This window comes from Nycticebus coucang, chromosome 10 (assembly GCF_027406575.1).
Source record: "Nycticebus coucang isolate mNycCou1 chromosome 10, mNycCou1.pri, whole genome shotgun sequence".
NCBI classification, from domain to species: Eukaryota; Metazoa; Chordata; class Mammalia; order Primates; family Lorisidae; genus Nycticebus; species Nycticebus coucang.
This window is the reverse complement of record NC_069789.1, coordinates 81263408-81286003: the sequence shown is the minus strand read 5'-3', so window position 1 is coordinate 81286003 and position 22596 is coordinate 81263408. Positions and strand designations below refer to the sequence as shown.

Sequence of the window (22596 nt, the reverse complement as noted above, 5' to 3'; positions counted from 1 at the left end):
TGGCCAACCTGCTTTAGGTCATTAGTCTGGGAGAAGATTTTTAGGAATAACACTTTTTTAAAAGTGTAGGCCAAAAAAAATGCTAAAATAAATGGGATCATATCAAACTTAAAAGCTTTGGGGCAGCAAAGGAAACAATCAGCAGAGTGAAAAGACAATCTACTTCCAAAATAAATGAAGAACTCAAATGTCCTCAACAGCCAAAAAAAAAATAAATTCTAATTTCAAAATTGGCAAATGATCTGAACAGACGTTGCTCAGTAGAAGACATACAAATGCCCCACCCCCCTAAAAAAGGAAAGAAAAATTCTCAATATCACTAATCATCAGGGAAATACTAATCAAAACCACAATGAGGTATCTCACCCCAGTTAGGATAGCTATTATCAAAAAACAAAAAATAAAAAAGCTAGCAAGGATGTAGAGAAAGGGAATTCTTACATGCTATTAGTAGGAATGCAAATCAGTACAGCCTCTATGGAGAACAATATGGAGGTCCTTCAAAAAAGAATAAATAGAACTACCATATGATCCAGCAGTCCCTTTACTGGGAATTTATCCAAAGAATAGGAAATCGTTAGAGAAACATCTACACTCCCATATTTATCACAGCACTATTCACAATAGCCAAGATGAGATATCCAACAATAGATGACTGGATAAAGAAAACATATGTGTACACCACGGAATACTATTTAGCCACAAAAAAGAATGAAATCCTATCATTTGTGAAAAGGATGAAACTGGAGGACATTTTGTTAAGCAAAATAAGCCAGTAACAAAAAGTTAAATGCTGCATAGTCTCCTCTTTCTTGTAGAAGTAGAAAGTTGATTAGGATACTAAGAGCTGGGAATGATAGATAAAAGGAAAGGATGGGGAGAGATTTATTATTGGATATAAAATTACAGCTAGGTAGGAACAGTAAGTTCTAGTGTTTTATGCCACTATATTTAACAGTAATATACATGACCCGACAAGTTCACAAACTCATTCTAGAAAAAAGTGCTGCATACCTCATTGCTAAATATCACTACAGTAACTTTTGAAGTACTTTTCCTTGGAAAGCTATGCACCCGTGCCAATGTCTTGTCTATCTACCCTTGAAAGCAGTTTTGGAATTCTTGGAATGGCCATCAAAGCTGTCATCATAATACTCTTGATGTCATGAATGTCATCAAAATGTCTTCCTTTCAGCATTTCTTTTATCTTCAGGTGAAGACAAAAGTCTTTGGGGGCCAGATCAGGTGAGTGAGAAGGGTGTTTCAATATAGTTGTTTATTGGCTAAATACGCCCTCACAGATAGTGCCACTGTGAGCTGGTGCATTGTTTTGATATAAGAGCCGTGAGTTGTTGGTTAAAATTTTCTGTTAAGATTTTCCTGTTTCTCTGTTGATGTTTACTTGGTCTACTATGCTTCTCACAGTCAGCCAACAATTTTGATGCACTATTATACTTATTTTTGTAGTGTTTTTATCAGTTGTTCTTGTTACTAGCCGCCTAGACTTCTCTTCATCAGTGACACTTTCTCTTCCCTCAGAAAAATGTTTAATCCATTTGTACACTACCATTTTCTTCATGGTATTATCCCCATAAAACTTGGACTAACATGTCCCTGACTTCACTTTCACCCTTGCCAAGCTTAATAAGAAATTTATGAATGTTTGTTCATTGCTCTAATTCAAGCTCTGACATTGTCACAATGGCACACAAAACACACAATAGTGAACACCACTCAGTAAGACACTACCAAAGGTCAACACAAACACAACTGTGAGACACTGATATACCAAAGTTATGAAACCATCCTGAGTTGTTTGTACAGTGATGACACTGTAAGTACATGATGGCAAGTTTGCAAACTTGTCAGACCTCGTATAGTTTCAAAGAGCTAAAAGGAAGATGTTGAATATTCCCCAATACAAAGAAGTGATAAATGTTCAAGATCATGAATATGCTAATTACCATACTTTCTTTTTCTTAGAGTTTTGGTTTGTCTAACGGCTAGAGTACAGTGGGGTCATCATAGTTCACTGCAACCCTCCTGCAGTCCTCCTGGCTCAGCCTCCCAAGTTGATCACTATACTTTACCTGTATTGAAACATTGCTGTGTATGTTTGAATGTACACATGAATATATACAATTATTATTTGTCAATTAAAAAATTAAATAAAATAAAAAATAAATTCAGAACATGTTGAGGTTTTGTTTTCTTTAGTAAATATGGATTATGTTTTTTGTGAGACAGTCTGATTTGTTTTTAATGTGTATAGTTTATGCACTTAGTTTTGTACATCTTTTCTCACCTTAGAACCCTTCTTTGTTTGGTTTTTGTGTGAGTTTTATGGGGGAGGGTAAATACAGTTAAAATGAGCTGTTTATCTTAATTTATCTCCCAGTGGGTGTTCAAAAGATAACAGTGTTGAAAGTTAGAAGCACAGCAGCAGTAATGCATGTACAAGCATGAATCTTTTCTTCAGACATTCACATTTTAAAATTTTGTACATAATTGCTGTGGTTTCTCAGGAGGACGTGACATGGTATTTAATAATTTGTCTGAAAATTACATATTCTACATATTTAATTTCATAAAGATGAAAAGTTGCCTGTTAGATTTTTTAAAGCTCATTTTCTTTCTTTTTTTTTTTTTAATTAAATCATAGCTGTGTACATTGATATATTCATAGGGCATCATTCACTAGCTTCACAGACCGTTTACCAAGTTTCACATATACCCTTGAAAAGCGCATTTTCTTTATAGATACCTAATAACCTTTACTTAATTTGGTACAATTACAGTATTCTGTATTTTACTGATTGGTTTGACTATTTACAGTGAATATGAGATCTGAGATAGGCACTGTTACACTAACGGTAAAAGTATTAATTGTTGCAGTCTCTTTGAGGATAATTTGGTAGTATGTGCAAAAATTTTATATACAATTTTGTTTAAGCAATTGCATTTCTAGAAATTTATCGTACAAATGTACTGGTGCATGAATACGTAGACATGTATGCAAGGATGGTATTCATTGCTAAAATATTCATCAATTGTTAGCTGCTTAAATAAATTATCCCTGTGCAGTGAAATACCATGGAGATATTAAAATGAATGAGGGAGTGGTGAGAGCAAAAATGGGAATGGCACTTTGGAGAACTGTTTGGCAGTATTTACCAATATTGAAGTTCTAATAGAAATGCCAGACTGGGCACTGTGGCTCGTGCCTGTAACCCCAGCACTTTGGGAGGCTGCGATAGGAGGATCTTTGAGACCAGGAGTTCAAGACCAGCTTCAGCAACATAGTAAGACCCTGTCTTTACAAAACAATTAAAAAATGGCTGGGTATAGTAACATGCACCTATAGTCCTAGCTAGTTCGGAGGCTAAAATGGCAAGATTGCTTGAACCCTGGAATTCAAAGTTATAGTGACCCATGATTGTGCCAGGGCAACAGAGCAAAACCCTGTCTCTTAAAAAAAGAAAAGCTCACACGTGTCCACCAAAAGACAATATGAGAATGTCCATAGCAATACTATTTGTAATTGTCCCCAAGCTGGAAATAATCCAAATATTCATCAACAGAAGAATAAATAAATTACAGTAGAACCTCCACAGTTGACCACCTTCTTGACCACTTCTTTAAGTTGACCTAATATTTGGAGTGTATTCTTTCTACTTATAAAAAAAATTTAACTATAAAATAGGTTCCTCAGGATAGATAGATCCTCAGGGAAGTATTGCAGAAGGCATAGGAGATGACAGTTCTGTGTATACTATTGCCCCTGAAGACCTCTCAATGAGACAGGATGTGGCAATGGAAGATAGTGATATTGATAATCCTAATTCCGTATAGGCCTAGGCTAATGTGTATATTTGAATCTTAGTTTTTAATAGAAGCTTGAAAAGTAAAAATTTTTAAAAATTAAAAAAGAAAACAGCTTATAGAAAATAGAAAAATTACAGTGAGCTACGCTATTTAAGAAAAAAATTTTTTTATAAATTTAGTATAGCCTAAGTGTACAACGTTGACAAAAGCTAGTACTGTTTGGTAATGTGCTAGGCCTTCACCTTCACTCACCACTTGCTGTTGTACCCAGACCAACTTCCAGTCCTGCAAACTCCATTGGTGGTAATTGCTCTATACTAAATTTTACTGCATCTTTTCCATTTGAAGATAAGTTGTTAGATATGTAAATACTTAATCATTTTGTTGTAATTGCCTAGTGTATTCAGTACAGTAGTAGGCTGGACAGGTTTGTAGCCTGAAGTAACAGATTCACCTAACTGTGCAGTGATGAGAATAGTGAACTGCAGCTACATACAAGAATGTGAGTGACTCTCACAAACAATGTTGAACAAAAGTCAGGCGCAAAGACTGTATAATATGTGATTTCATTTACAATGAGTTCAAAAAACAGGCAAAAATTAGGATAGCATTTACCCTTGGGGAACAGATAGCAATTGGAAAGCATATGAGGGGCGATTCTGGGATGCTGATAATATACTATATCCTTTTCTGGGTGCTGATTGGCTTTATCACTTTTCATCATACGTGAAGAATTTCTTGAATGATAATAGGCAAAATTATTAATATAATTTTCTTCAAGGAAGGAGGTGGGGATCTGGAGTCAAAATTGGCTTCTTATATCCCTTTATAATATTTTCTTATATACATATCTATTACTTGTTAAATTTTTTTAATGTTTTTTTGAAGAAAACTAATTTGGCAACTTGTTATAATACAAAGAGTACTATTAGTTTGTTAGTTTTTGTACCAGCTTCTGTTTTGGATTAAAAAAAAAAAAAAAACAGGCACATATTGGTTTATGTGAAACCTAGCCCCATTGTTAAGTGTCTTAATCTGGAGCCAGATTACAGGATTAGTAAATCCTTGTGACCTTGGGCTAGGGACCTGACATGGTGGGTTTCTTCGTGTATCTACTGGGGAAAACCAATTTTTAGGGTTGTTAGGAGAATTAATGAAATTCTACATGTAAAGTACTGAACATACTGCTTAGCCCAAAATAAATGCTTGATGAATGGTAGCTATTTTTTAAATTAAAAATTCATGAAGCCATGGAGTCTTTGGAATCAACCCGTACATGTTTTTTATTTGGGGGGCCCATGGATTTCAGAAATCATATGCTTATTTTTTTTTAAGATACAAATTTATTTTGTTTTTTAATCCCTGGAGTTTTTCATGTGACCTTGTCTCGCAAGAGTTGTTACAGTTTAATCCTCAGTAAATCTACAAAAGCTTGCTTCTCTGAGATCATGCCAGAAAGAGATTTCTTTGTATTGCTAATCTTTGCCATTAGGTTTTAGATTTGTGTGCAATTTGAAGTTTCTGATCTGTGATGAATAACTTCACTATTAACAGTTGAGACTGACACCATGTTCTTGAACCGTTTAGAGAGTAAATCAGTTCATTAACTTAAATGTAGTCTTCTGTCTTCATTCAGAAGGATATGTCTTTAGCCTTTATTGTTTTAAAAAGGTCCCTGGGCCTTTATTGCTATTACCGTTATTTTTTGTTTTATCAATTTTCTGACAAATTATTGAGTTCAGTAGAGGTTATTTTATTCAGATCATAGTTATTGAAAGCCTTATCGATTTTCTAGTTCTTATGTTATCAAGTAGAACTTAGGTTTTGTAAATACACATGTGTATTTAGGTTTTATAAATGAGTGTTACATTTTCCCGGTCATGGCAGTTTTTTTCATATGTACAACAGAATACTACTGTGGCTAAGGTCATGACATTTGAACTCTAACTAGGCTGTTTAGCCTTCTTTTGTCTGTGATCACAAATGTTAACTAGACAGAATAAGAAAATTTTTATATATTACAGCAAATGTGTCACAACCACTGGTAAAACAGTTCCATGCATATGCCCAATATAGGAGTTAATAATGTCATCTTTAGATATATTTATTACTTTTCCTTTGCAGTTATTATTTTTTATTAAGATGAAATTCATGTAACATAAAATTAACCATTTTAAAGTGAACAATTCAGTGGCATTTAAGTACATTTCATAGTACTGTACAGTCACCACTCTGCCTAGTTCTCAGGTATATTCATCACCTCAAAAAGAACCCAGCTCACCATTTCATTTTTTCCCAGCTGCTGGCAATTACCAGTCTGCTTTCCGCTTCTATGGATTTGCCTATTCTAGATATTTCACATAAACGAAATAGGAAGTATTTTGTGTTTGACTTCTTTGATACAGCGTAATATTTCCAAGGTTCATCCACATTTTAGCATATATCAGTACTTCATTCTTTTTGTGGCTGAATAGTATTCCCTTTTATATTATACATGTTACAATTTGTTTATCCATTCATTCACTGATGGACATTTGGATCATTTCTGCCTTCTGGCTGTTGTAAATAATGCTTCAGTGAGTATGCATATACACTGATTTGTTTGAGTACCTGTTTGACTTCCTGAGGAACAATCAAGCTTTCTACAAAGGCTGTACATACCATTTTTTGTTTCTACCAGGAGTTTATGAGCATTCCATTTTTTTATTCTTGCCAATACTTGTTATTTTGCTGGTTTTTGTTTTTTCATTATATTCATCTAAGTTGGTGTGAAATGGTATCTTGTTATGGTTTTAACTTGCATTTTCCTAATAACTATATTATTTTCCCATATTGCATATTTACCATATTTCCCTAATAACCATGTATCTTTTCATGTGTTTTCTTTGGACAAATATCCAAGTCCTTTGCCCATTTTGTAATTGGATTGTTTTTATTGCTAAATTATTAGAGTTTCTATGTATTCTTTTTGTTGTTGTTGTTTTTTGAGACAGTCTCTGTCACTCTGTTGCCCAGGCTAGAGTGCCATGTTGTCAGCCTAGCTCACAGCATTTTCAGACTCCTGGGGTTCAAGCAGTTCTTTTCCCTTAGCCCACTGAGTAGCTGGGACTATGGGCACCTATTATGATATCTGGCTAATTTTTCTATTTTTTAGTAGGGACGGGGTCACCTTCTTATTTAAGCTGGTCTCAAACTCCTGAGCTCAAGGGATCCTCTTACCTCAGCCTCCCAGAGCACTAGGATTACAGATGTGAGCCACTGTGCTTAGTCTCTTTATGTATTCTTGATGCTAGACCCTCATCAGACAAGTGATTTCCAAATATTTTCTCCTATTGTATAGGTTATCTTTTTACTTTCTTGATAGTGTTCATTGATTTTTTTTTTTTTTTTTTTTTGAGAGACAGAGTCTCACTTTATTGCCCTCGGTAGAGTGCCGTGGCATCACACAGCTCACAGCAACCTCCAACTCCTGGGCTTAGGCAGTTCTCTTGCCTCAGCCTCCTGAGTAGCTGGGATTACAGGTTCCCACCACAACACCCAGCTATTTTTTTGTTGCAGTTTGGCTGGGGCTGGGTTTGAACCCGCCACCCTCGGTATATGAGGCTGGCGCCCTACCCACTGAGCCACAGGGTGCCGCCCCCATTGATGTTTTTAATTTTGATGAAGTCCAATTAATTTTTTTGTTGTTGCTTTTGTTTTTGTTGTCACATCTAAGAATACATTGCCAAATAGAAGGTTGTGCATTTATCCTTATGTTTTCTTCTGAGTTTTATGGCTTTAGTTCATACGTTAAGGTCATTGATCATATTTGAACTAATTTTGTATGTCATGTGAGATAGGAATCCAACTTCTTTGTTTTGTATGTGGATACCCAGCTATCCCAGCACTAAGGTGTTTTTTGTTTTTTTTTTTTTTCTTTTCGAAACAGTTTCACTCTGTCACCCTGGCTAGTGTGCAGTGGTGTCATCATAACTCACTGCAACCTCAGACTCTTGGGCTCAGGTCCCAAGTAGCTGGGACAATAGGTGCACACCACCATGCCTAGCTAATTTTTTAATTTTTTAATAGAGATGGGGTCTTGCTGATGTGCCCAGGCTCCTCTCAAACTCCGGGCCTCAAGCAGTCCTTCCACGTTGGCTTCCCAAAGTGCTAGGATTACAGGTGTGAGCCACTATGCTCAGCCTATTTTTTAATTGTTAAATGCTTTATGTACTGTAGAGAATACAAAGATAAATAATGGCTATTTAAGTTAAGTAAGTATATGTTAGTACATAATTAGATTTCAAATGAATAGTACTACTATCAGTAAATTTTATAGTTACTTGGAAAATCACTAGACCTAATGGAAATGTTTGACACACAATAGTCTCAAAACCAAACACGTTGATTCAGTGACTTTATGAACAGGTAAGGATCTGGTTCTTAAATAGTAACTAAAATTTGAATTGTTAAAGAGAAACAAGACCACAAGTATAGAAAATAATATAAGCAAATTTGAAAAGCAGACTTGTTACAAAGATAATAAAATTCATCAGGAGCTGAGAGTTAGTGTTTAGGGATGCTGTGAGAAAAATATAGGGAAAGTAAGTTAGTGGTAAGATTGTAAAGAACTTGAATTATGAGGATAAGGTGTTTAAACACTATGGTTATTGGAGAGCTGTACAATAATGATAACTGAACATTTGTATAGGCCTATTTATATAGGCAAGAGAACGTGGTGCTGAAGAGTGTAAGCTTTGGAGCAAAATGGTCTGGGTTCATATCCTGGCTTAGCTCAGTAATCCTGAGCAAAGGACTTAAACTTTCTGTATTCTAGTTTCTTCATCAGTCAAGTGGAGATAATAGTTTTTAACTTTAAGAGCCACTGAGTTATTAAGGTATTGTATTGGAAAGTACTGAGAATAATGCTTAGCACTAAGCATTCTGTAGATGCTAATCATGGTCATTTGCATGACATATAAATTTTCATAACAACTCTTTGAGGTAGGTATTTACTATATTCTGTATAATGATGGAGCAAACAAAGCTAAAAGGTTATATCATGCCAGAAATCCCCAGCTGACAGAACTGATGCTAAGGTTCAAAACCATTTCGCCTGTGGCTCAGTGAGTAGGGTGCTGGTCCCCTATGCCGGAGGTGGCGGGTTCAAACCCAGCCCCGGCCAAAAACCACAAAAAAAAAAAAAAAAATGCAAAACCATTTCACCATTACTCTCTATAATCCAAGAAACTAATGGAACATTGAATAGCATGCTAACTAAAAGTCAAGTTTTAGGAAATTCTTCAAGTGGCCTTGTGAAGAGTAAAAAGAAGGGAAAGAACCTGGCAGCAAATTTGTCAGACTCTTAAAATAATCTAGGGTTTGGCGGCGCCTGTGGCTCAGTGAGTAGGGCGCCGTCCCCATATGCCGAGGGTGGCGGGTTCAAACCCAGCCCCGGCCAAACTGCATCCAAAAAATAGCCGGGTGTTGTGGTGGGCGCCTGTAGTCCCAGCTGCTTGGGAGGCTGAGACAAGAGAATCGCGTAAGCCCAAGAGTTAGAGGTTGCTGTGAGCCATGTGACGTCAGGGCATTCTACCTGAGGGCGGTACAGTGAGACTCTGTCTCTACAAAAAAAAAAAAATTATCTAGGGCTCATTTATTAAAAACGTCTATGCTAGCACTGTATCATTGAGAATGAGAAGATAATTAATGAAGACATTATAGATTTTATTACTAACCAGTATATTGATACTCTTTCAGCTGTATTTAAACTTGAAGAAACTAGAAGTATATGGCCCTTGATAAGAATCTATCGGGGTGGCTTTCTTCTGATTGAATTCCTTTTTCTACTGGGCATCAACACGTATGGTTGGAGACAGGCTGGAGTAAATCATGTGCTCATCTTTGAACTTAATCCGAGAAGCAATTTGTCTCATCAACATCTCTTTGAGGTAATCAAAGCATCATCAAAGTAATATCCCACAGAGTTTATGTAACCTATATAGCTTGTTTAGTGGGTACTTACATCCGTCTTCTGCTCAAAGTGGATTATTGGCTTAATAACTAATTGTTTTTCTTGCCTTTTTAAAATGATAGATATTTCTGAATAATGGTAAAAATAAAAATAACAATTTTCTCTCTTTTTGTCTTTCCCATTCTTTACCAGATTGCTGGATTCCTTGGGATATTGTGGTGCCTGAGCCTTCTGGCATGCTTTTTTGCTCCAATTAGTGTCATCCCCACATATGTGTATCCACTTGCCCTTTATGGATTAATGGTTTTCTTTCTTATCAACCCCACCAAAACTTTCTATTATAAATCCCGGTTTTGGCTGCTTAAACTGCTGGTAAGTCCAGAAACTTCTTTATCATTTTTAGAGTTGTATATTGGTCATTGGCTTCCTCTGAGAGAAACCGAAGGCTGTTGAGGTGAACCATTCCAGAAGGTACTTTTTATACTGTGATTTTTGTGAGTAGTGCCTCAGCCACAAGAGCAAAGAACACGGACGATGTGACAGTATTCCCTGAAGATGCACAGTGCAGCAGCCCTCGGAAAAACACTCATGTATTTTTTTCCTCCTAAAACAGTACAAAGTGGCCAGATTTGATTATACAGATTATTTAACCGTGATGAAATGCAGAATTTTCTAAGTTTCCTTTAAAAAAGGAAAGTAGTAAAGCTGTTATTACATTGCCTGTTAAATTGATATGAACAGTTAGCCAAACTATTTCAGAAAAGATTTGTTCCCTAAAAGCGGGTTAGTAACAGGATATAAAGTTTTCTGCAAAAATGAAAATGAAGAAAGCCTGAGGAGGGGACTTCTACTTCTAAATTAAGCCATCTCTATTTTGAAAAGCAGTTGAGAATGCTCTCATATAATTATTTCTTAAAATTATAAATTCCAGCTCACAGTAGAGTGAAAGTTAGTGATTAAATTGACCAATCTCTTTACAGTCTTTCAGAATTGCCCTACTTATTTTCACCTATAAGTATTCCTCCTTGAAAACTAGTTTTTATTTCTTTTTCTTTTACATTCCTTTAGGGTTAGCAGAGCTTTTTTGTTCTTTGTAATACATAACTAAATTTTTAAAAATCTAATGAAAGATATGGCTTTCTAATAAAAAAAAAAGTTGGTGAGTACTCATCAGATAAAAAGCAGTTTATGTTCTAATGCAGGTAAGTATAGAAAATAGGAAAAGAAAATGGCCCAGATCTTTTAGGAATTTCGCCTTCTAACAACATTTGAGAATGAATCTTTTTTTCCCTCCAACTTTTTTTTTCAAAAAGCAGGAATCATTCTCTTTAAGTATAGCATTAGTAGATCTAAGTTTGGGGGTTGACTTTTGTGCTTGGAACTTAAATATAAAAGAGTATTTTCATTAACCATAAGCATAAGTTTTGTCATCACCTTGCAAATACACTTTCTAGAAAAGATTGTTTTTTGAAGACAGAAGAAAAATTTGATCCATTGTTTCTCTCTTGAGATTTATACTAAAAATTAAATCATTGCCAGTTTTTATGACCTTTCTCATTTGAGAGTATCATTTTATTACTAGATTTTGTGGAGTTTTTAAACTGCGTTATTTGAATAAAATGTAGAGCATTCTTCTGGCTACAAGGAAATTTCTTTAAGGTTATAAATACCTATTATTTCCTACCTCAGTTAATGTGAAATCTTCATAAAGTTAATTTTTAAAGATATTTTGGAAGACTCAGAAAATTCTTGTGCTATTTATTATGATTGCATAATTGCAATAGCAGGATAATATAGTTGTGTACATTGTGTGTTAAATGAGCATTTCCCCAGTGCATTCTTCTTTGTTTAAATAGCAAGCTGTGATTCATGCATGACCAGTTACTCTTATTAGCAGAATGATTCCCCATTGAGTAGACGTTTATCTATGCGTCTGCTGTGTATTTTTTAATAAAATGAGGACTTCTTGATAGGATAGATTGGCTATAATATAATAAGCAGGAATAATAAAATGCACTATCAGAAGCAGTGAAATATGGAAAGAAGCATTGTGGCCTGTTATTATTGTAATAAGAGTTATAAACAGGAAGAATTATCATGTATAGATCATTTTAACTTAATTGACCTATTGACTTATTTTAATTCAAATCTCACTGAGAAAACTTGCCCTTAGATTTATTTCTAATGAATTAACAGAAATGTTCCCATTCTAGTTATGTTCTTCTGTTAGAATTTTCTTAAAGCCTCATCCTGAAGAAAAGCTACATTTCCTTCTTGCTTTGTTTTTCCTTAATTTTCAGTAGGAAAAATACATATGTTATCTGGCCGTAGTGGTACGCACTGGGTCCCATTTATATCCATATTTGTATTGAAATCTATGGAATTACTATATATTAAAGTCTCCCCCCAAAAAAGCTAAAAAAATTATAAGAAATTGATTTATTCTTATATTATATGAATATAAATGAATATTCATAGTAAATATATATTTATATATGTAGTGAATATTATATGTTAAATAAGTCCAAATTATTTATATCCATTAAGTCATACATCTTCTCCCTAAATCTGTTTTGCCTCAATCAGAAATCCAATTAGGAAGCATAAACTATGCCTCAGATTTTCTAAACAAAAATATCAAATTAAGGCTAATTAAAAGGTTCTAATAAGAGACCTTTGTTATAATAATTTAGACATCAATTTTTACCAATATTTTCTTTAGTTGTATAGTAAAATTTTCACACATTTCTTTTATAATAATAGGTGTCTCATTTAATAATATATTTTATATGTTTTGATTTATTTAATTTTTTAAATAATTCACGAGGTTGGAGCTACTATTAATCCTCATTTTTTTTTTTTTTTTTTTTGTAGAGACAGAGTTTCACTATACTGCCCTCTGGTAGAGTGCCGTGGCGTCGCACGGCTCACAGCAACCTCTAACTCTTGGGCTTACGCGATTCTCTTGCCTCAGCCTCCCAAGCAGCTGGGACTATAGGCGCCCGCCACAACGCCCGGCTATTTTTTGTTGCAGTTTGGCCGGGGCTGGGCTTGAACCCGCCACCCTCGGCATATGGGGCTGGCGCCCTACTCACTGAGCCACAGGCGCCGCCCTATTAATCCTCATTTTATAAATCAAGAAACCTGTGTTCAGAGAAGTTAACAGTTGCCTGAGGTAACATAGTCTATAAGGCAGATATGAACCTAGAGCATCTGGCTTCATAATCTATACTCTTATACACTAATGTTTAACAATTTAGACCTATTTACCACTTTCATATGTATAAGATGTTTAACTTTGATTTAGTGTATCAAATGAGTAGGATATAAAAGTCAGATTTGGAAGGGATGTGCTTATTCACAAACCTCTGAAAAGAAGAAATTAAAACTTCATTTTCTTAGCCATTTATCTGTATTAACTCAGAAGATAATATTAACATATTCCTAATAATTTTTTAGTGGCTTTTTTGTATATGTGATAAAACATTAGATATCCAGAATTGTCCTCAACTTTCATAATTACTATTACTCCAGGGAATTGTGTTATCATTTTAATCAAGATCACAACTTGGTAGAAGGGAGAAGTTAAAAGACCTTAATCAGAATAAGAAAACAAACAGGAGCGAGTTACAGGTTTCTCTCTCAGGAGGAAAGTTCAGATAGAACTAAAATGAATTTGTGTGTAAATGGCAGGGAGTTAAGTATGATCTATTTATTTTCTGTCTTTGACAGGGCTACTTGTTCTTTTGTCTGTATTTCCAGGGTATTTTATATGCATCTCTATAATAGCACTTACCATATAGTGCTATAATTATATTTTTAGGTATTTTATTTGCCCAACTAGACTGTGGGTCTTTGTGGCCTTTGAGGGTAGAGACTGTTTTATTTATCCCTATACTTCCACAATGCCTGACATATAGAGATATTTTAAAAAATCTTTGTTAAATGCGTGCATGGCTATAATTATATGCTTTACTTCACTAGTTGTATTATTCCAACATTTATTACCCCCTTCTTTCTTCCTTTCTTCATCTCTTTTTTGTAAAAACTTCCTTCCTCTCAGTTGTTTTTATCTTCTTGCCACTCTCATCCCTTTACAGTTCCATTCCTCCAACCCTTTGTTTCTTGCTTAATGCATTATCTTCCTCTGCTGCTCTTACAGGGATTTTCTTTATTAGGTTTTGAGAATGAGTTTGGCAGATGGTGAGAGTAATGACAGTGTGTCTCATGTCAGTTAGAAAGAAGCAATTTGCCCTAAGCTACCGATTTTATAAAATCCATGACTAAAGATTGAATTAGACTTCCTCATCCTTTGGGGTTATACCTAAACTATCCTTTTACCTCTGTCTCTTTGATTCCTTAAAGTGCATTCTGTACCCTAGAGTTTCTTAAACTATTGTAAAAACTGGCACCAGAACCTCTTCACCACCCTAACTACCTCCCCCTCAAAAAAAAGTTATGCAAATGATATAGATTATGTCTTTGGCTTATTGGACTTTTGGAGGAAGTATGAGAGTGATAAAGAGACTGAGCCATTGAACCAAAATATATCAGCTCTAGAACATAATGTCTCAAAGCCTGCACCGTGTCTCATAGTCAGTCACCTGGTTGAGCTTCCAAATCTCCAAGTCAGTACCTGACATAGATAGTTGACACCCAGGATTAATCCACAGTCATTTACCTTTCTGAAGTAATAAAGAGAATTACTTAGAGAAAGAATAGAAGGAACCAGCCATGTCTAGAAAGAATCATAGACTTCCACATTGAACATTTCTAGAAAGTGAATATTACTAGATGGCCGTTTTCTCAAAACTGCTGATTTTCACAATACTCCTGGTTAGTCAGAATTCCTTGTTTCAAAAGCCCTATTTTCTCATGTATAAGATAGAATGGGTCTGCCATCAGCCCATCTTATTTCGCATAGGTTTATCAAGGCATTCTGGGCTGGGCATGGTGGCTCATACCTGTAATCCTAGCACCCTAGGAGGGCAAGGCAGGTAGATTGCTTGAACTCAGGATTTGGAGACTGGCCTGGCAAGAGCAAGATCCTGTCTACTAAAAATAAAAAATAAAAAACTAGCTGGGCTTTGTGGCAGGCACCTGTAGTCCCAGCTACTTGGGACGCTGAGGCAAGAGAATCTCTTGAGTCCAAGAGTTTGAAGTTGCTGTGAGCTATGACACTACAGCATTCTACCCAGGATGACAGAGTGAGACTCTTGTCTCCCCCCCTCCCCAAAAGACATTCTGCCCAATTTGAACCTATTTCTATGATTGCATTAGTATCTGTTTCCCTTCTCAGTTTCTCTTTTCAGTGGTAAACAGACTTCCACAGAATAATAGGTCAGGATGGGTTTGTGTAGGTCTTCTGTAAAATGGAGATGTGAATAATACCTAGCTCATAAAATTGTTATGAAGATTAAGATAATGCCTACAAATATCCTGAAAAAATGTACTGTATGGGTTACTGCTCAATACATTCAGTCTTAATACATATATCATTGTTTTCAGAACAATGGGAAGAGGGCTTATTTTTGTGGTGTAATTTCAAGATGAACGTAATCATCACCATGGCATTAGTGAAATGACAGTGACTTTGGTTAGAGAATAAGGCATGCCTCAAATAGCAAACCATCCTTTCCTACCTATTCTTTGTCAGCAAAGAAGAGCTTTGTATTCAGTTAGCCAAGATGGGGAACATTCCAGAAATTATCATAGCATTTGCCTCTGTAGCTAAAAATACTATAGAACCTAACATTAAGATTTCCTATTGAGACTTCTACCACTCTCTCTGCTTTTGACTTCAACTCTTCGCTATTTTCTAACTATAGTTATTCCTTCCTTTTTTTCCTCCTCTATTTTCTTTCTTATTCATTCAACTTATTCCCTTCACTGCTAATTTTCAAGCTACCCGCTATTGCCAGGTCCCATTGTTTGTGATTGGTTCATTGGTTTCCATTTTATCAGCTAAAGCAATCATGCTGAATAGTGAATTAGAGAAATTTACTGACTTTTCTTGTTTCTGTGTTTTCTGATTTTTTTTTTTCTTTCTCTCAGTTTCGAGTATTTACAGCCCCCTTCCATAAGGTGGGCTTTGCTGATTTCTGGCTGGCTGATCAGCTGAACAGCCTGTCAGTGATACTGATGGACCTGGAATATATGATCTGCTTCTACAGTTTGGAACTCAAATGGGATGAAAATAAGGGCCTGTTGCCAAATGATTTAGAAGAAGGTAGGGTACGAACTTGCATCCACACTACTAAATTGCCAGTGTACGGCAATATTGGGAATGATAAATGAGAAAGTTAAGGTCATCATGAAAACTCTTCCCATAATATTACAAATGTAATTAAAAGTTCTTGGCACTCTGTTAGCAATCTCTTTATCTGATATAATTTGACTTTTAAATTATGTGTTAGGATTTTAGCCATCCATTTGCCAAGAGATTTACAACTTACACTTAAAGAATTCTAAAACTATTTTATAAAAAAAGTTCTAGTGTGTTGGTAGTTATATTGCAAGTGCTTTAGTGCCAACAGTTTGTCATAGTATTACTTTATAATATGTAGATAGCAGTGAGCAAAAATACTGATTATTTAGAATTAGATCAAGTGCTTTGAGAAAGTCATTGTAGATTGCTTTTTAATACCTGTTTGGAACCTTGTTTTTCTTCTGGCTCTTTTTCTCACTTAGTTTACTCCAGGAGTTCAAGTTATTAAGAAATTTTGCCTTCATGACAAAGATCTAATTTAGATGGATTATGTAACATCCGACTAAAAAAGTTAATGATGAAACCAGTTCGCACATTTTCATTGATTACCACTGGATCACACTGTCATACAGCAGTTCTCAACCTGTGGGTTGTGACCCACAGGAACTGTAATAAAGGGCCATGGCATTAGGAAGGTTGAGAACCACTGCTATGATACATAACTAGAATTCAAAGAAAAATTGATTTACCAACTCTGTTCTTCTTGTTTAAAAACACAAAATCCGTTCTTGGTTTAAGAAATAAAATGGCTGGGCAGGGTGACTTACACCTATAATCCTAGCATTTGGGGGACACTAAGGTAGGAGGATCACTAAAGTCAAGAGTTTAAAACCAGCCTTCGCAAGAGCAATACTGCATCTCTTCAAAAATAGAAAAATTAGCTGGGCCAGGCATGGTGGCACATACCTGTAGTCTCAGCTACTTGAGATGCTGAAGCAAGAGGATGGCTGGAGACCAGTTTGAGGTTGCTGTGAACTATGATGATGCCACTGTACTCTAGCCAAGGAGATAGAGCAAGTTCCTATCTCCAAAAAAAAAAAAGAAGGCATAAGAACTTGTACTCTGTACCCTTGTGGGTATTATGTTACGGTGGTTTGAAGTTCATTAAATTGTCTAAAGTCACCTGTGTTACTTTTAGGTTTTCCAGATGTTTCGAATTATAAAGCTAACCAATTTTCCATCCTTTGATTTGTGTACTCATATTTTAATTTTCTTATGGTTTTATCACACTCAAAAGAAAGTGACTCCAGGTTAGACACTCAGAAATCTGAGAGAACAGATTTCCCCACTAGCCCCCCTCCTATGTATTTTCCCTTCTCTCCTTAGCTTATCTACCACTAAAAAACTTGAGAATATAATAGTTGTAAAGAAGAAATTGATTCTGAAACTCGGGCGTCTTGCTTTTACAGACTTAGTAGTGGTTAAATGGACTTGGTATATGGCTAAATGATGTGAACAAGTTAATTTTTTTTAATTGTAATTTTCTTCTTTGAAATCTTCACAGAACCAGGAATTTGCTACAAGTACACATATGGTGTGCGGGCCATTGTTCAGTGCATTCCTGCTTGGCTTCGCTTCATCCAGTGCCTGCGCAGATACCGAGACACAAAAAGGGCCTTTCCTCATTTAGTTAATGCGGGCAAATACTCCACAACTTTCTTCACAGTGACGTTCGCAGCCCTTTACTACACTCACAAAGGTATTCCATGATCGGCTATGAAGAAATTTTTTTCAAAACTTGGAGTTTTACTATTTGAATCTGTTTCTTTCTTTGGTTATTTTTCCATTTGTCGTGCTCTTATTTTTTTCCATTGAAATTCCAGTTCCCTCAGTTATACCAGTTTGCTTAACTATAGTTTCAGTATTTACTGACAAGCACATGTACAGTTGAAAAGAAGCACAGTCACCCAGAGTAAAAGGAATATGTGACAATGCTTAAAATCCTGAATTTTGTTTAATGGGTTCAATCCATGGATATCCTGGGTTTTCATTTGATTTTTTAGACTTTCTTGGTCATTAATGAGGTTGGGAAATGGCTAGGTGAAAAAGATTCCCCGTGGCAATCAAATATATTTTAATTGCTTTCCTTCACCAAGTAGTAAGGATTGTTTCCAGCCCATTTAACTGCAAATTGAGTTTTCTGATCCCTCTAGTTTCTCATCTCCATGGCAACCTGCTATTACTTGAGACTGCTCTTCTGTTGGGAAGAGAAAGAAGCTTTTAAGTTCTGAGCTACATGCAGTCTTGCCTTTTGAATTTTTAACCTTTTCCCAAGAACTGTCAATCAGTGATTTCGCTTCTTTTTACTAAAATGCATTCTTTCTTTGTCTATTTAAATCAATATCAGCCCATACCTTAGACCAGGGGTCCTCAAACTGCAGCCTGCGGTCCACATGAGGCTGTGTGATTGTATTTGTTCCCGTTTTGGTTTTTGACTTCAAAATAAGATATGTGCAGTGTGCATAGGAATTTGTTCATAGTTTTTTTTTTTTTTTTTAAACTATAGTCCAGCCCTCCAACAGTCTGAGGGTCAGTCAGTTGGCCCCCTGTTAAAAGTTTGAGGACGCCTGCCTTAGACACTGCACTTTTGCATCTGTAGGTGATAAAGAAGCGTTACTAATTGAAATATTATAGTTATTTTTAAACACTTTGTTAATAAATATTTCAGGAATTTTTTAAGTGACAGGCCGTATTTTAGGAGCCTTAGTGTTACATTGCTACTTATCTAAAGTATATCTGATGATCATGAATTATGAGGGCATTTCTTCAGTAAGCCTTGAGACTCAGTCCAGCAAAACACATTCTCCACTTTTTGCAGTAGATCTGTGGTTAGAATAGTATTGATAAACACAGCCAATAATTTTGCCACTATGTAGGCCCTCTTATTAAGCGATACGTAATAATTTAACTAAGTATGTCAATGGAGGAAACCCATCCATTATTTTAACTCTTACTGAGGAATGCTTTCATTTAATCCAGGGATTCATTATGATTTAGAAGGTTGTTACTAGAGAATTTGTAAACAAATCAGGCAACTGATTCGGTACACGTGGTATTTTATGACTCTTTTTTTACTAAATTAACAAGAACCCTTTACTTTTCTTCCATCTGGGGTAAAAATGAATACTGTATTTTTGGATGAATATTTTGGAACATAATGCATTTTTAGCTACAGTTCACCCTTGAACAACTTGGGGGTTAGGGATGACAGCCTTCATGCATTGGAAAATCCATGTATAACTTCTGATTAAACTTAACTACTGATAGCCTACTATTGACCAAAAGCCTTACTTAGAATAGATATCATCAATTTATGCATACTGTTTATTATGTGTATTATAGTATACTATATTCTTATAAAAAAGTAAGCTGTAGGAAAAATGTTACTAAGAAAATCATAAGGGGTGGCACCTGTGGCTCATTGGGTAGGGTGCCAGCCCCATATACTGAGGGTGGCAGGTTCAAACCCGGTCCCTGCCAAACAACAACAACAACAAAAAAAAATAGCTGGACGTTGTGCCGGGCACCTGTAGTCCTAGCTACTTGGGAGGCTGGGGCAGGAGAATCACCTAAGCCCAGGAGGTTGAGGTTGCTGTGAGCTGTGTGACACCATGGCACTCTACCCAGGGTGACAGCTTGAGGCTCTGTCTCAAAAAAAAAAGAAAAAGAAAATCATAAGGAAGAGAAAATGTATTTATTATTTATTAAGTGGAGTTAGGTCATTATGAAAGTATTCATCCGTATCATCTTCATGTTGAGCAGGCTGAGGAGGAGGTGGAAAAGGTGAGGTTTGTCTTGCTGTGTCAGGGGTGTGTCAACATCCTGCAAAGTTCAAACCCATTGTTGTCCAAGGGTCAACTATATACTGATACCATTAAATAAGAAGCTGAAAAACCTGAATTCCACAACTCTGTAAATACTCCGAATCTAAAAAGTCCAAATTAGAAAAGTAATAGTCTAGTTTTAAGACGTTTTTGCTCATGTACTTACTCCTTCAGAGAATTTTATAAGCTACATTACCTTTGGAACATTTTTAGGTTTACAGCTGAGATGTTTTTATCTTAAATCTAAATAATTACAAAGGACACATGTGTCATTTCAGTGTATATTAAATATTCACATTTTAAAATAAAACTGCTAAATGTTACTACTAAATACACCCAGGTAATCTAAATAAGAAGCAGTCTGAAAGTTACCACTATTTTTTTTTTAAAAATGAAGTAATTGTACAATAGTCAGAAAATTTACATCTCTTTCCTGTTGAACTATATTTGAATGTAATATATCTTTATTTTAATGTAATATATTTTTATGCTTTAATGACTTTTGTCTGCTACATATACAGTAGAACTCTGTAAGTTGACCGCCCAAGGGACTGTACTAAACTGGTCACATACTGGGAGAGTCAACATGAGGAATTAGGCCTGCTGTACTAGTACATACATGTGGTACATGTCTGCTCTATGATAATTGGTCGGTGTAGGGAGATCGTCAGCTATGGAGGTTCTACTGTATATGTAAATTGAATGAAGTTATTATTTCCTGTCATTATAAGATGCTAAGAGATTAATTTGTTTTCTCTTCTGGGTTGTAATTATCATTACCCTGATTATTACATACAGTTTATCAAAGCAATATTATAGATATATTGCAAATTTTAATAAATAATTATTGCACATAAGCATTTCTTAATGAGAAAAGTTTGTTATTACTATTCCCTTCTTCAGTTTTTATATATGTAAACTCTGAGAAGTCTTATAGCTATGTAGATAAGAATGAAAGTTTTGTTGTTGCAATGTCACACTTGAGTTGTGGGTTATTTGCCCCCAAAAATTGCATAGTAGTCTCTCATTAATAATTATTAGTGATCAAGTTTTCTTTGTTGAAATCAAAGAGTTGAAAATAAACTGACTAAAGCAAAAAAAAAAAAAAAGCATAAACTGAATGAAAAAGAATTGGTTAACCAATTATTAGAATCATAAACTAGCTCAGTTTCTACACAGTAAAGGATCCTTGTTTAGCCTAACATATATAATGGTTAGGAAAATTAAAATATTAATTTCAATACACATTTGCCAATGTAGTATTTTATGATGAAATACCTTTAATTTATTACATTCCTTTAATGTCCTTTTGGAAAAAAATCCCAGTCCTACTGATTATGTCATCCAATTTATCTGTGATATACTCGTAGAGGGGAAAAAAAACTTTCCCTCTACTTTCTTAGATTAAATGAATGGTACCCTGCAAATTAAACTGACAAAAGATAGATTACTAGGAGAAAAGGTTTATTATCTATACAAAGGCCTTCAAAGTAAAGGAGTGAAGAACCAAAGAAGTGGTTACATCCCAAGGCTTATATATACCATTTTTCAAAGAGAATAAATTGTAAAAATATAAGGAGACAAGGTGAGGGATTGGGTTTCTGAGGTAGTAAATTGTGAAAAGGTAAATATATAGAGAATCTAATGAAGTAAAAGGGTTACTTAGTAATGTCTGTTATCCTGACTTAAGTGTGTGCCTTCTCCACTGAAAAGAGTCATCTCTGGTGATTGAGTTGTCCTCTTCTTCCTAGTATAGGGGAGAGAGAGAGAGACCTTTACAAATGGAAATTTATGTTATCTTTGCAATGGAAATTTATGGCCTGCTTTTCAAAAGAAAAGTGAAGGGCAGAAAAAATTTCTTGCATGTGCTATTTCTCATTTGCCTTCAGCTTAAAATAATCCTTAAGGGCTGGTCATGGTGGCTCATGCCATAATCCTAGTACTATGAGAGGCAAAGGCAGGAAGATCCCTTGAGCTCAGGAGTTCAAGACCAGCCTGAGCAAGAGTGAGACCCCATCACTCTGAAAATAGAAGAACTAGCTGGGTGTTTGTGGTGGGCACCTGTAGTCCCAGGTACTCTGTAGGCTGAGGCAGGAGGATCGCTTGAACCCAGGCATTTGAGGGTGTTGTGAGTTGGACTAATACCAAGGCGCTCTAGCCTGGGCAACAAAGTGGGATTCTGTCTCAAAAAGAAAAAAATCATTATGCAAGAATGGCATATTTTGGGATGGGATGCTCTGATCTCTTCATATCCTAATTGGGAAACCAGGCAGCCAAATAAGAAAAGTTGACTTCACATTAACATATTTATATACATCCCTATGTAAACATCTCATTCCTTCTGTGAGTAGACAGATAGATAGACCAATCATGCATTTGGCAAGTATTTGTTAGGAATATTTTATGTAACAGTCTGTGTGTACTAGGTACTAAAAATATAGCAACAAACAGAACATGTTTTTGTCCTCATTAATTTATAGACCTATAGGGGAGAATAAACAAGTAAAAAGGTACAATAATGTGAATATGTATACTTTAAGTTACTTGTATACTTTACACTATTGAAATATACATATAGTAAAGGTTAAAATAGCAAATTTTGATTTTTACTTTTTTTATGAAAAGGAATTAAAATAGAGTGTAAAGAGATAAAGAGGGTACTAGAAGAGCCCCCAGTTTCACAGACCTCCAGATGAGAAGTTTAGATACTACTTCTGTGACTGACA

General features: G+C 35.4%; 1 protein-coding gene across 1 annotated transcript in view; it reads left to right on the top strand.

Annotated features, from left to right (window-relative positions):
- The window catches only part of XPR1 (xenotropic and polytropic retrovirus receptor 1), a 269974-nt gene that overhangs the window by 184959 nt on the left and 62419 nt on the right, over positions 1 to 22596 (top strand). The window contains exons 8-11 of the mRNA XM_053605329.1: positions 9565 to 9755; positions 9971 to 10150; positions 15833 to 16007; positions 17551 to 17745. Of these exons, the coding sequence (XP_053461304.1) occupies positions 9565 to 9755; positions 9971 to 10150; positions 15833 to 16007; positions 17551 to 17745 (741 nt within the window). The remainder of the gene's footprint in view (positions 1 to 9564; positions 9756 to 9970; positions 10151 to 15832; positions 16008 to 17550; positions 17746 to 22596) is intronic.